The following is a 15,073-nucleotide window of genomic DNA, read 5'->3' on the forward strand; positions in this document are numbered from 1 at the left end:
CAATTAAAAGCAGCACCCATTTTCCCATACAAGAGTTGTAGAAACCTTAGGCTTAACCCAGGTGCCCACCTCTAGCAAGTGCCTAAGACCTCCTAGAATGTGTTGGTGTTCTAATGTCACCCTGGCTTCATTTGTTCCTCTCCTTGGCTCCCCTTGACTGGATCTATTTATTTAGTATCATGATTTTAATCAATAATTCCTATTAATTCTAACTTGGTTTTGTATACCTTCTAAGCTACTTAAATCTTCTTGGGAATAAGACAGGATATCATGATGTTTGAACTAGAGGAGGTGCCCTAAATTCTTCACTCAAAACTTCTTTCTCTTTCTATGTGCGATTTTAATCAATTTAGTCATCTGATTGCTCAACACACAGCAACTCAGAAGACCACAGCTGACCAAAAAGAGTGATTGTCTCTTCTTAATATAACACAGCATGTTAAACCTGCTTAATAGATATTGAATGCAACAGTAAATGAATTAATGAGAAAATTGGTAGGTGAGTGATACCGTATAGCTTAACAAGGAGATAGAAACTATTTAAAAAACAAATAAAAGAAGCAAAAGCATAGCAGTTGGGGTCCACTTGGTATGAGTGTGTTCTACCCATGGATTTTAGAAGTCTTTGATGATAATAAAGCTATAGTTAATATTGATACATATGACTGCTGCTTCAGGAAAAAAGGTCCAAGTATGCTTGGGAATCTTTATTTAAGAAGACAGAGATGTGTGCCATACGCTTCAGAAAAACCTTTCATTTGAAAATAAGTTTTAAAACACAGAACTTAAGGGAGGGGTAATTTTCAGCGGTCTGGAAAATTTTCTTCTTTGCAGTGCCTCATTCTCTGGTCACGCTTGATACCTGAAGTGTGGCTGAACTAATGTGAGTTTTCCGCAAGTGGGGATGACATCTCAGAAAAGGATATAAGTGGAGAATGCAGATGGTTTAGAGATAGGTTCCAACCGACTCCATCGTGATGAGTGGAAATCAATTCTAATCAACCCCAGTACATGGTGACATCCCTCAAAGAGTGCTCGTTACCACTAGGAAAGGGGGTTAACAGCAAGCATCCAAATAACTCACTCATTTTCTCCACCAAACAATGGACGATTAAGACTTCTGGGCTGAATGACTTGCAGAGCAATCTGATGGCAGAGAGGGGCCAATGCAGAACCTGGGTTTTTGTAAATGACAAAAAAGAAGATAGCTCCTGGTAGTATGCTCAGAATTTTTTGGACAAAGGATGCTCTGCAAATGGAAGATGGTATATAAGTGCTGTTATTACTTGAGACTTGACTCCAGTTGTGATATAAATCACAACTCTAGACTAAGGCAACCACAGACACTTGATGTTCCCAGTGGCAACTCTGGCCAGTCCACTTCCCACTTATGTGCAGGACAAGCACCAGGCAGGGCTACAGTTTCAGGAGAAACACTGGTTTATTATCAGGATCCTGTTTCCCCCAGCCAGTTAAATAGAGGTGAGCTCAACCAGCAGACTGAAACCCACATTACCGTTTCTTGATTACAGGGAGCAGATTGACTTATTCTATTTTGTTTACAGAATTATGCAAAACTCATTCCTGGAGCTACAGTAGGGCTACTTCAGAAGGACTCCGGGAACATTCTCCAGCTGATCATCTCTGCTTACGAAGTATGATATTTTACAGTTGGCTTTTTTTTTGTTGTTTTTTTTTTTTTTTTTTTGCATTTATGTGGTATTCAAAAACTAAGATGTGTTTTAGGCAGTTAAATGCACTTGGATTTGTTAGTAGAGAGAGTACTTATCCAAAGAAAATCTCCCTGCATTAATGCAGCCAAAGTATAGATTTTGTTCTCCTTATTTGCAGATACTCTTCTTGAAAGGTGAGAGAGAAGGTAGAAAAATCATAACCTGATCTAAAGTTGAGGTTATCTTTATAATAATGTCACCAGTAAAATTTCAATTCTATTGCAAAGGCTCCATGAGCGCTACAATTAAGCTCCCCTCTTCTCTGCCTGAAAAAAAAATTTAGTTTAAAATGCCAGGGAGTAACAGAACCATGTGGAGAACTAACTCCGCAGGCTTAATGAGGCTACCTCATAACTTAAAGTGAAAAAAAAAAAAAAAAGACACCAAAGCATATCAGAAGCACCACTTGGTAGACTCTTTACTTTTGAGAACCAAGGAGTTTTTCATTTTTATGTATATTTACATATATAAATATATATAGGGGGGAAGAGAGAGGGAAAGAGAGAGAGACATAATTTTTTTTGCCTTGACTTTGTAAATTAGTACCTGAGGACAGCATTCCTTCCTCAAAATAAAATACATAGCTATAGGGTTGCTATATTCTTTTACTTTGTCCCCATTTCATAACTTAATCAACAGTAGATGGCCAGTTACTGACTCATTTTTTATTTTATTTTTCCTAAGTACCATTTCCCTTTTCTGCCTGAACTTAACAAAGAAAAAAATACCCACATGGATGCATACATACGAAGATGAAAATGAAGCTCTAAATTAAGGACAGGAATGAAAAAAAGTAAATTTTTATAAAGCAGTAAAGCTCTAACATTTGTTCTAAACAGCAGTTACATAATAAAAAATAAATAAAATTCTAACTTTGGATGTTTTAAAAATCACCGATAAATGACCTATATGCGCTATTTGCCAATACTTAGCATATACTGAGCCAGAGTTCCTTAACTGAGCAACATTTCAGAATCATCTGGGAAGCTTTTAAAAATAGGCGTATCCAGATTCCTCTCACAGATGTCTTAGGAGAACTTTAAGGAAAGGAAGAGCTACATATTTTGAAAAGATCTCCCCAGTGATTTTTGCCAACACCCCATCAATTTTGAAACTCACCTTAAGGGAGGAAAGCAAGGTAATTCTTCTCAAATATATTTCATCAGAGAAGAAAATAACAGATGTGTCCATTAAAACTACAGGATGAGGGTTTTGTTTTTGTTTTTTGACTTATATCCTCAGAAACTTCAGTTTTCTTAGCTCACATCAAAAATTAACTACCACATTAGCTCATGCTTGAAATTCTTCCAGACAGGAAAGCTTGTCAACAAAATACTATAAAAACCATCCTCCCTCTTATGCGGTAATTAAAGTTTTAATGTGGAGAATCAGATAAAATCACACAGCAATCCTCCACTGCATTAGGACACACTGAATTTTCTTTAACCCAGCACCCTCAAAAGCATTGGCCACTAACATCTTCAAAGGAATTAAGCAAATTAGAAAACTGTAAATGTCAAAAACATTTCTCCCTCTTCTTTGACCAGCCCCCTCTATGCTCCTGCTCGCTCTGTCAGGGTTTCTGGTTCATTTTTTTTTAAAGATTTTTAAATTTATTTATTCATGAGAGACACAGAGAGAGAGAGAGAGGCAGAGACACAGGCAGAGGGAGAAGTAGGCTCCCTATGGGGAGCCCAATGCAGGACTCAATCCCAGGACCCCGGGATCATGCCCTGAGCCAAAGGCTGAAGCCCAAACACCGAGCCACCCAGAAGCTCCATCACTTTGTGATCTCCAATCACTCACATAATTTCCAGGGTAGTAGAATCAAGGCATCAAACATTTGAAGTGAATCTCACGTTCTTAGTTTACTGTCCAAAAATACAAAGAAGTGTTTATTATTCTTATACTATATAATCTTGCTCTGGAGTTATTATTATAATGTCACAATTCACTGAATGAAGTGTGTAATAGATCTTGGCACTCGTTCACATTATTTTTCTGTTCTGTTATTTTTAAATATATTCTAAAAGGACTTTAAAAATATGGGGACCCAGGGGCACCTGGGTGGTTCAGTCAGTTAAGAGTCCAACTCTTGATCTCAGCTCAAGTCATGATCTTGGGGTTATGAGGTTAAGCCCCGCATCTGGCTTTGCACTGGGTGTGGAGCCTGCTTGGGATTCTCTCTCTCCCTCTGCCCCTCCCCACCATAAAAATAAAATAAACAAAAAATAAAATAAAAGATGGTGGTCCATTGACTGGATTTCTTTATAGTCTGTAAAAAGATAAAAAGGAAAGAGATTGAGGGAAAGATAAAACACTTCTGACTAACTTCTAGTGGGGTAGGGGTAGACAATTTGTGTTTATGATTAGTGACCATGAACTTCAGCTCAGTATTTTATAGGACCATATTGACATTAAAAACCCTTATGTTTTTTAGAGATTTTTAAATTTTAATTTATTTGTTCATGAAAGACACAAAGATAGAGGCAGAGAGAGAAGCAGGCTCCCCATGGGGAGCCTGATGCCAGACTCGATCCCAGAACCCCGGGATCACGCCCAGAGCTGAAGGCATATGCTCATCCACTGAGCCAGCCAGGTGTCCTGGTGTAAAAACCCTTATTAAATACCAGATGTGCATTCATTTGATCATCATTCACTAATTTTCTTCCTTCCTTAAACATGTAATAAGAGCTGCTGAAATGTCATTGCTCCCAAGGGTAAGCTCCCCACTATTAGCATTTAAGCTCCAGAAGGGAAGTGACTGGGTTTGTTTCATTTTGCCTGGTTCATAGTAGACGCTCAGTAAATGAGTGAATGATTTGATGAAATATACAAATATACATTTATGTCCTTTCTTTGGGAAATTCACATTAAAATATTCCTGGAAAAATCTGCAATATGATGTTCTAATTATACCAATGCTGAGATTTCCCTTATTTTGGTCAGATTATGTCACCCACTATTCCTAATTTCAAATTTACCGGCTTGCAGGTCATATCCCTCACTTCCCCTTTTGCTCCTGACTCACCATGCCACTGCCTCTAATATTACTCCTGCTTTAACTCTTGATGGTTTCAGTCTAAGTCTGCACATATTCCTTCCTGTACCCTGGCCTCTTCCTTGAACTCTGCTTCTAAAATGATCTTGTTCCCCTTTTTTCTGTCATACCTTAAACTTTGTCATTGCTAATAGACTCCTCTATAATCTCAGCTTTCTGAAACCCATTCCCTGCTCACCACCTCCTGCCTTTTCAGCTCATTCTGCTGGTTCCCCTAGCATTTCTTCCAACCCATCAGGATCTCCAACTAATTGGTTCTTCCCTCTCTCTCCCTCTCTTCTTTTATACAAGTGATCCTATCCTCTCTTTGCAGTTCCTCATCCCCTTGGTGTCCTCTTTGCCGGGGCCCCCAACTTAAATCCAACCATTAGGATCACTCTGTAGACACATCCTCAGCTCCCGTGCCCCTTGTGGCTCCACTAAGGTTGCTCGGCCAATCATGATCCTGGTTAAACCCAACTGTCCATTCGTCCTGCACAACTGAACTGGAAAAGGAAAAACATACAATCATGCTAACCCGATTCACTTTATTTATTTATTTATTTATTAAAGATTTTATTTATTTACTCATGAGAAACAAAGAGACAGAGAGGCAGAGACACAGGTGGAGGGAGAAGCAGGCTCCATGCAGGGAGCCCTATGCGGGACTCGATCCCCGGACTCCAGGATCAGGCCCAGGGCTGAAGGTGGCGCTAAACCGCTGAGCCACCTGGGCTGCCCCGGACTCACTTTAAATTCATGATCATGTACCTCAGACAGGGCCTCAATGCCGCCCAGCAACCACCCTAAATATACTTCTCTAGGAGACATCCAAGTGCAGATGTCTGGGAGTTGGTTGATACAATTAGTTGGCATTTCAGGAGCGTACGTTGGACTCTCCTAAAACATTCTTCATCAATTTCTCCTTCTCAATTGATAGTAATTCCATCCTTCATGTTGCTAGGGTCAAAAAGCCTGTAATGATCCTTGACTCCCCTCTTTCTGTTTTCCTGTACATCTAACCCATCAGAAAGTCTTGCTGGTTCTATCTTCAAAATTATTTAGAATTTGATCCAGATACTTCCTCCACTGCCTTCATCCTGGTTGGCTCCACCATCTTCACTCACCTGACTGACTGCAAAAGCCTCCTAAATGCTATTTCTCATTTCTACCTTTGGTTTCCTACATTCTGTTTAAAAAAAAAAAAAAACAAACAAACTAGACTTTTCCTTTAAAAATATTAAGTAAAGTCATATCACTCTTCTATAAATAACCCTAATTGTTTTCTCATTTTACATAAAGTAAATATCACATTCTTTAAAACCACCCACTAGGACTTTACCGGATCTGTTCTCCTCCACCCTATTACCTCTGTGACTTCACCTCTTATTATTTCAACAGAGAGTTGTTCCAGTACAGCCTCTGGCCTCCTTGCTGCTCTGTTTCCAGAGCATGCCAGACATGCTTCTGCCTCTGGGCCTTTGCATTGACCGTATCCCTTTTCTGGAACACTCTTTTGACAGATATCTGCATGCTTTCTGAATCTTCACTTCCTCAAAACATCACCTTCTTATTGAATCCTACTCTAACTACTTTTTTAAAAATTGCACACTACATGCCCTGCACACAGTCTCTTAATCTTCATATCCCCCCCTAAATTTTTGCACTCATTCCCCAGATCTGACTCTAACTGTATAATAGGTAGTTGATAAATTCCAATATTGATTTTGAGGAAGAGTTTCTCCCACATTTTAACATCTCTAAATTGGGATATGTTTTCTGATTAATGGTGTCTTACAAATGTTGGGTAGAAGTCACAATGTAGTATTCATTGCCTGCAGATGTATGAAATCGGCCCTAAGTGTGTAAGTTGTTGTCACCTCAATTTGTTAAGTACACTATTGGTGCTACGTGTTGAGCCTAATTGCCATTTTCAAATATTTTCAAAAAAATTGCACTATGATTTGATGTTGAAATGAAAAGTTGTTGTATATGCAGAAATGTACCAAAACAGAGCAGCAGAGTATAAATTTGGTATCAGTGAAGCAAATATTCATTGTCGGAGGAATGACTGTAATTAAATAAATTTTGTTACTGAGATACAAGCAAAAAAATGCCTTTTATATGCCAAGCAATGCAACTCAGGGATGGAGAATTTGTCAAATCCCTCAGAATGGATAAAATAATTTTTAAAGCCACGATAGACTAACAGGATTGATTCATATGTTGCCCAGAATGATCTTGAGATATTTTGTTATAATGTCATTGTCATAAAATAGTGGTGTGTTTTAGAATTGATGGCATCCTAGATTCAATAAAATGTGATGTGTAAATGTATGTGCATGTGTGTGTGTGTGCACATGTGTGTGTGCATGTCTTGCTAGCTTTCTTGCTTGATTGATGGTATGGTGATTTTTTTTAATGCAATTTCATTTTATTCATTTGTAGTTTAATGAACATGATTCACAGCTTATTCTGGTTGTATTTTTTGGTTGTGATTTTAACTCTTTATGTCCCGACTGAAGGAACTGCGGTCTGAGGTGGAACTGGAAGTGTTAGGAGACACGGAAGGACTCAACCTGTCTTTCACAGCTATCTGTAACAACAGGGCCCTCTTCCCACACCAAAAGAAATGCTCTCACATGAAGGTGGGAGACACAGTAAGTACAGGGTCAATCAATTGTCTGAAAATATATTCAGGTAAGTCAGAAGTTATCTTATTGCACTGAAGCTGGAATTTTCCTTTCAAGAATTTCAAAAGCGATTTTCAAAAATTTCCTAATAAATGGCTTTTGGCAAAGCTGATCCCCATGCCACTTTGTTTCCTCCCATGCATTTTGGTGGGTGGAAGAAGATAATTAGTATTTTCTTTTTCCAGGCTTCATTTAACGTGACTGTGAGTATACCGAACTGTGAGAGAAGAAGCAGGCACATTATCATAAAGCCTGTGGGGCTGGGGGACGCCCTGGAAATACTTGTCAGTCCGGAATGCAACTGTGACTGTCAGAAAGAAGTGGAGGTGAACAGCTCCAAATGCCACAACGGGAACGGGTCCTTCCAGTGTGGGGTGTGTGCCTGCAACCCTGGCCACATGGGTCCTCGCTGCGAGTGTGGGGAGGACACGCTGAGTACAGATTCCTGCAAGGAGGCCCCAGATCACCCCTCGTGCAGTGGAAGAGGGGACTGCTACTGTGGCCAGTGCATCTGCCACTTGTCTCCCTATGGAAACATTTATGGGCCTTACTGCCAGTGTGACGACTTCTCCTGCGTGAGGCACAAAGGGCTGCTCTGTGGAGGTAGGTGTTGTCTAAATCCACCTCATGCTGTGACTAGGCGGGTATCAAGAGGGGGGCTTTGCATCCTTTGTGCCTTCCACAGTTGTCTGGGTAGAGTAGGTGCTTAATAAATAGTTGCTGATCAAGAGAGTGGCTTAATCTCTAGACCTAAGGTAACTGATCTCCTCTTGCATTTTCTCTCTTATGTTCTCTTGGGGTGAGATCTCTGCCAGTGCAACTTCTATCTCCATTGTTAGTTCCCTCAGAGTTCAGTAGGCAAAAAATGGAAATATCTTCTCTTTGGTTATTACCCAGACTCCACAAAATTGCACGTAATCTGAACTCCATTATCCTCCAGACCTTTCAGCATCAGGCTTCTGGGTGTCTTACCCAACTCTTAAATGCCTATTCCTTTGGAAAAATGAAAAGCTGGGCTGCTTAAGGAGAATATTGCCAAGGACAAGGGACACAGAAATACGAAATGAACTTTCAGGGCCTTCCTTCATCCCACAAATATTTATTAAACACCTATTATGTGGCAGATACTAGATTAGACACCAGGTATAATAAAGATGAATAAGGACATATGAAGGCTATGGAAAAGGTAAGAATGAAACATTGCTTGGAATTTTTTAAGATGGAGAAAATGTTTAGAAAGCAGAAAAATGTATGTTTTAAAATCCTTTGCAAAACAAAAAAATAAAAAAAATCCTTTGCATATGGAGAATCACTGTAATTTAAGGATATATTGCATATAGTGTGACTACTATAGAATCATTCTGACATACATCCATATATTTAGGTATGATCTATCTGCAGAAGAATTGCAATTGCGTTCATGTTCTTTAAAATTATATAAATTTGTGTTACAACTGGAATATTAACTAACCACTGAGTTTAAGCTCCCAATGTCTCCCTTTTTCTCAGTGTGTGACCAGACAGCTTTTCAAAACAGAAAGCCATTATCTTTAAAGAAAACTAAGAAAGTTATGTTTTCAAACCACAGTGTCAGGAACATATAAAAGAAACTGATTTTCAGGGAAAAAAGGCCTGAGAAGAGAAGCCTCAGAGAATTCCGAGCTCTTTGAAATCCATGTGAGGCCCTTGGAAGCACACCTCCATTTCATTTCTTTGCAGCGGCTCTTGCTACCAACAGGTGCCTCTGCCTTCTTTCTTCTCCCCACAGAGTGGAAAATTTAGGGTCTGTCCAGATTGAGACATGTTTCTCTCCCCCTTTCACTTGGAGGTCTATTTCCTTATTTAATGGGTGTGTTTCCAAACCTACATCAGTTCTCTTCTCGTAAGAGGTAGGCAGGACACAGCCTGAAGCCAGAGGCTGTCACCATGTCTAGAAAAGAATACGCTTGGCAGATCCCCAGATTGCACCTCTAATAGAAATGTTTTAGCAAAGTATGTGCTCAAAACATTTGAAATTACCTTTCAGAAAAATTCTACCTGTAATCTAACATACTATGATAGCGATCCTACCCTCACCGATATTTCACCCTTTAAATCTTAGATCAAAGAATTCTGGAGCAGTGTAAATTGCTGAACTGTGCTCAGCAGCACAGTTCTTCTGGTTTGTGGATGGTCTTTCGCTTTATTTGGTACCATGCACACAAATGGAAACAAACTCAAAAAGAGTTGACTTGATCTGTGCATTGTAGTTTGGAAGGTCTGACAATAGGGCCTCTCTTTGTATCAGATACAGTGATCCCTAGAAAGATTCTATTTAGAAAACACAGTTATTTCTTCAGTTGGACTCAGAAAACTTCACTAATGCCAACCTCCTTCATATTTGAGGGTACTTTACAATTCTCAATCATTACTGTTTCTCAAAAGCTATTTTGTTTGTAGCAACATCCCAAAGAATGTCACTGTGCTATTAGTAACTTTCTCTTTGAAAGGGTATAAAGAGGAACCTGGGTGATTCCGTTAGTTCAACATCCGACTCTTGATCTCAGCACAGGTCTTGATCTCAGGGTCATGAGTTCATACCCCGAGTTAGGCTCCACACTGTGGGTAGAGCCTACTTAAAAAAAAAGTTTTAAAAGTATAACAAGTATTATTCAAATTTAACTAAAAGTTCTGGAGTTCCCACTATGTGCCTGGCATCCTGCTTAGTGCAAGGATAAAAACTGTCTCTGGCCTTGTGAACAGACACTCTGTTGTTTGCAACAGAGACCAGAATATTCTACAGCTTCCCTTCTCATGCAGATCTCACTTTATTTTACAACTAATTCGCTCTGCAATGTGCCACTTCTCTGAAGGGCTATTACCACGATGTTCTTTTTCATGTACCTTCTTTCATCCATCTGTAAGTACTCACAGATATAGGGCTCCATTGATTTATTCCCTTGCCCAAATTCCATTAGTCTTTTATATTTTGATTCTAAGAGACGGGAAACTCACAGGCAAATGACATTACAGAAAATACTTTCTGCCATTATACACTTATACTTATCAGTCAATGGCATTCCAGAAAGATCTGTCCCTTTGAAAAGAGCCTGACAATTTTTTTCTTGATCTTTGGTTATCATCTTGCTTCTACATGAAGCCGTTGTGAAGGTTTTATTGTTGTTTTTGTGGTTGTGGTTTTATGAACAGGTACTTTATAATTGGTTACTTGTGAATATCAATTAGCGGTGATACGGTGGATGGTTCTGGAAAGCCCGCAGAAAGAAGGGTTGCTAAATTCTGACAGGAGCTCTTGAAAGAGTTTTCTAAATTTCTGCCAAGTAATTCTTGCATGCAGTGATACACTTGGGCATTCTCAAAGGAAATGCACATTTCACTTGACAATATTTATAAATCATATTAATTTTTCTGAATAAACTTCAATATAGAAGTCTATCCCTATCATGAGAATAAGTTTCCCTTTCTGCTGAGGAAGAAACAAAAAGCAATTGTATTTTAGAGGATAAGTTAGATGAGATATGTCTGCATCAAGTTTCCGGGCGCTGCCTCCTTCAAGCTGCCTCTGCCCTGGGCTTCTGCAGCTTTGCTCTCCTACCTCTCAGTCTCCCTGGTAAGATTCTTTTTTCACATTTCTTTAAGAGTTATTTATTTGAGAGGGACAGAGAAAGAGAGAGAGCATGAGCAGGAGGAGAGGGAGAAGCAGACTGTCTGCTAAGTAGGGAACCCGATATGGGGCTCGATCCCAGGACCCTAGGATCATGATCTGAGCTGGAGGCAGATGCTTAGCCAACTGAGCCACCCAGGCCCCCTTCTCTGATCATATTTTAAGTGCTGATGCTCTTTGGAGCTTTTCTCACTCTGCTTCCTCTACGTGACTCGACCCACAACAGCTTTACCTGCCATCTCTCTCTGATGGATCCAAACCTCAAACCTCACTGTCTCTCCTTCTGGACTATATATATATATATATATATATATATATATATATATATATATATATATCTGCCTACTAAGATGTCCCAGAGGCCCCTGAAAACTCAACGGAGCCAAAAATGAACTCGTTATCTCCCCCACCCAAAGCTGCTCTTCTTCCTCTGTTTCAGAACAATCTATTCGTTCAACAATTTAGCCCTACTCTGTGCCAGGCACTGGGGCTAAGTCAGTGAGCATGAGCTGAGAGCTTCCATCCCTGGTCAGTGACAAGCTGCACCGTCCACCGAGCAGCGCAGCCCCCCCCCACCAGCAATCATATCCCTCCCTGAATATTCATCCCCTGAACTGTACCCCTTTCCTCTCCTTCCCACTGGCCGCTGTTCAGGACCTCAGATCTCCTTGCCTCGTTTGCTACAGCAACCTCCTAACCAGTTCTCCTGTCTCTAGTTTGACCTCCTCTACCGATGCCAGGATATTTCTAGACACGTATCTATTTGTTCAAGTCTCTACTTAAAATTCCATAACTTTCAGGATAACGGTTCTTTCTTTAGCCCATAACACTTTCCATGATGTGATTTCTGACTTTCTGTTGACCTTTCCAACCCCGCCCTCGCCATCCTGCACTCCTGCCACAGCCCATCTGCACCTTTGGCTCTATCTATATGAAACTACTGTGGGTGTTAAGGAGGTTACACGATCACGCACGTCTGTCATTTACCTATGCTTTTTTTCTTGGCTTAAAATGCATGTAGCCCCCTTGTGCCTTCTCTCTGTATTGTCCAAATTCAGCTCAAGCTTCATCTCCTCTGGAAACATCCCCAAATCTCTGGTCTAATTTAGAAACTCTCCCTCTGTGTGCATAACACTTATCACATTGTGGTGTATTTATCACTGGCAGTGTTTATTTGCTTGTCTCCTACTCTAGACTATAAGCTCAGTGACCTTATTTAATTTTGTATCTTCATGCCTACTGCAATCCTCGGCACATGATATATGCTCAATTAAAGTTTCTTAAATAAATGAATTTGTTGAGCACTCACTATATGCCTGTAGGACATCTAATTGGTGAATGCAAAGCTAGAAGATTTACACGTTATCTCATCCGACCACAGCGACTGTAAGATTTTATTCCCTCTACTTGATAGATGAGGCTTTTATGATCACTCAGCTTGAATGATGTAGAGGTGGGGCATTACCCAGGTCTGCGTTGCATCTCTATCTTATGACACCTTAATTAAAAGCAAAAAAAATGCGAAAACAATTTAAATACACACACATACACAGAATCACACACACACACACACAAGTTGCTATTATAAGCTTCTGGATTATCTCATTTCATCTGGCTATGAGTTGTCTCTGATATAACATCAGGTAATCAGATTGGTCTTCAGTTAAGAGACCAGATCAGAGAGAGAGAGAGAGAGAGAGAGAGAGAGAGAGAGAGACCAGATCAATAAATATGCACACTTAGCAAAGTTTTTCCATAAAATATATCTACACTCACCGCTCCTCCTCACACGTTCACTTTTTTTTCTCATTTTTCTTCCTCAGTCTTTCTGATGGTATTTAAAAGCAAAGAGAAAAGCAGCCCCCCACTTGCATCTGAAGTGGCTGCGGCCCTAAGCATCAGGGGCCTAAGCGTCAAACATTCAATCATACATTCATTTATCTGTTTGTTTTACAGATAACGGCGTGTGTGACTGCGGGGAATGCGTGTGCAGGCCCGGCTGGGCGGGCGAGTACTGCAACTGCACCACCAGCACCGACTCCTGCGGCTCGGAGGACGGGGTGCTCTGCAGCGGGCGAGGGGACTGCGTCTGTGGCAAGTGTGTTTGCACGAACCCCGGAGCCTCCGGCCCGACCTGTGAACGTTGTCCTACCTGTGGCGATCCCTGTAACTCTAAACGGTAATGTCACAACTTCCCTGGGGCACAGCGGCACATATCACTTTAGGTGGGTTTGTTCTCTGAGCATCCCCCCATATACACAAACCCACCTGTGATCGTCAGCAGTGTCTCACTTGCCTCTTTGTCCTGATTATCCCGGACCACAATGTCACATTTCTGCTGGAGACAAGCCTGGGGAAGCTGAGCTGAGGTCCCACACTGATAACATCAGATGGTCTTTCACTTACAATAGCAGCCGCACATAAGGAATGCCCTGGAGGTAGACTGATGACACCCACATCTGGTGCCTTTTCAGGGGAAACAGATGAGCTTCTTTCTTATTGAGAAGTTTATAGCCTGACCTTGCTGATTCACTCCTATCTATAGCCTCACAGAGGCAAAAAGGCAGAAAGGAGATCTTGACTTTCCATTTCTTCCCACTTCTTTACCACTCATGCTCTTTGGCACCTCTCTTTGGTTGTCATTTTACACAGCTATTGTGTGTTGTGTTTTCTTTTATACCACATGAACAATAACAGCAACAAAACTTTCCTTTGTTTTCCACTAAAAAACTATTTCTTTGGCTGGTAGCTAACTTCTTCATGGAAGTGGGGGCAACGTTTCTAGGTCAAATGAAGCAAGTCTCCAAATGAGCTGTGTGATATACATTGCAGTATATCAAGTATTATGGGGCAAGCATGCTCAAGCAGTTTGTAGTTTCATTGACTCCATACCCAACGTGACATTTGCATTTCCTGTGTAAACAAAGTAAGAAAATCAATATTCACCCAGTGGTTCCTCACCTTTCAGGTGAGGTGACAGAAAACTTTTCTGTCACTGTGCCTGGACATATAGCAAGAGAAGTGTGGGGACACGGTTAGACCTATTTGAACGGAATTAAATGTAAAATGTCCTGTCAGGATGTTTCTTCCATTATTTATCTGTTTAATCTTCTAGTAAATTTGATGGAATTTAAATCTGGTTTATAAACTATGAAGTTAACAACCAAGGTAGTTTAATTTGAGGAATCGGTTCATCTCCTTGGTGTTTATGTTAGCTCTGAGATGAGTCCATTCTTCCATTTATTCATTCATACATTCATTTATCAAATAGGTGTTAAGTACGTACTGTTCACTAGAAATCATGGTAGGCCAAGGGCATATAGTGATGACCAAAACAGTTACAGTTCCTGCCATCACAGGTGCTAAGAATCTAGTGGGAAAGACAGACATCATTTAAAGTAATTATAATGGTATCTGAGCTGACAGTTACAGTAAGAGATCCAGAGGGTGCTGTGGAATTATATGGCAGGGCTACCACACTAGCATGGGCAGACATCAGTCAGATTCACAAAGAGGTAGAGGTTTTGAGGGTTTCCACAGTGTCCAGCAGCCCCCCTGCAAAGCCACTCTAAGTAAATATATAACCTAGATAAACGCAATATACTTGCAATGCGAAGGCAATTTCCAGACAAGATTTCTATTCCCCACTCCCACATAGATTACTCCTCCTCAGCCCTTCCTACAAAGGAATGCAGAGACTTTCTCTGCAATCGCAAGAGAACTAACCCATAAGGGGTAGGGATGGCTTGCCTAGGGCAGTGCAGTTTCAGCTGAGACTGGGGGAGGCCTGGGGCCCAAGTGTGGAAAGAAAGTTTCCAGAACTTTAAAGAGTATACATTTGTGTGGCCTGGGGAAGAGAGAGGCAGGATGATGTGTAAGAAAACTTTTGCTGTTTTGGGTTACTCCAAACAGAATCTGATTGTAAAGTGATTTTTCAGCACAA

At 40.5% G+C, this 15,073-nt stretch overlaps 1 protein-coding gene across 6 annotated transcripts in view; it reads left to right on the plus strand.

Moving 5' to 3' along the window:
* Positions 1-15,073, plus strand: part of ITGB6 (integrin subunit beta 6) — a 127,288-nt gene that overhangs the window by 92,785 nt on the left and 19,430 nt on the right. For all 6 annotated transcript variants that reach the window (XM_055307929.1, XM_055307932.1, XM_055307930.1 and 3 more), the window contains 4 exons: positions 1,566-1,655; positions 7,299-7,433; positions 7,652-8,069; positions 13,087-13,309. In XM_055307929.1, the coding sequence (XP_055163904.1) occupies positions 1,566-1,655; positions 7,299-7,433; positions 7,652-8,069; positions 13,087-13,309 (866 nt within the window). The remainder of the gene's footprint in view (positions 1-1,565; positions 1,656-7,298; positions 7,434-7,651; positions 8,070-13,086; positions 13,310-15,073) is intronic.

Source organism: Nyctereutes procyonoides, unplaced genomic scaffold (assembly GCF_905146905.1).
Source record: "Nyctereutes procyonoides isolate TBG_1078 unplaced genomic scaffold, NYPRO_anot_genome, whole genome shotgun sequence".
NCBI lineage: Eukaryota > Metazoa > Chordata > Mammalia > Carnivora > Canidae > Nyctereutes > Nyctereutes procyonoides.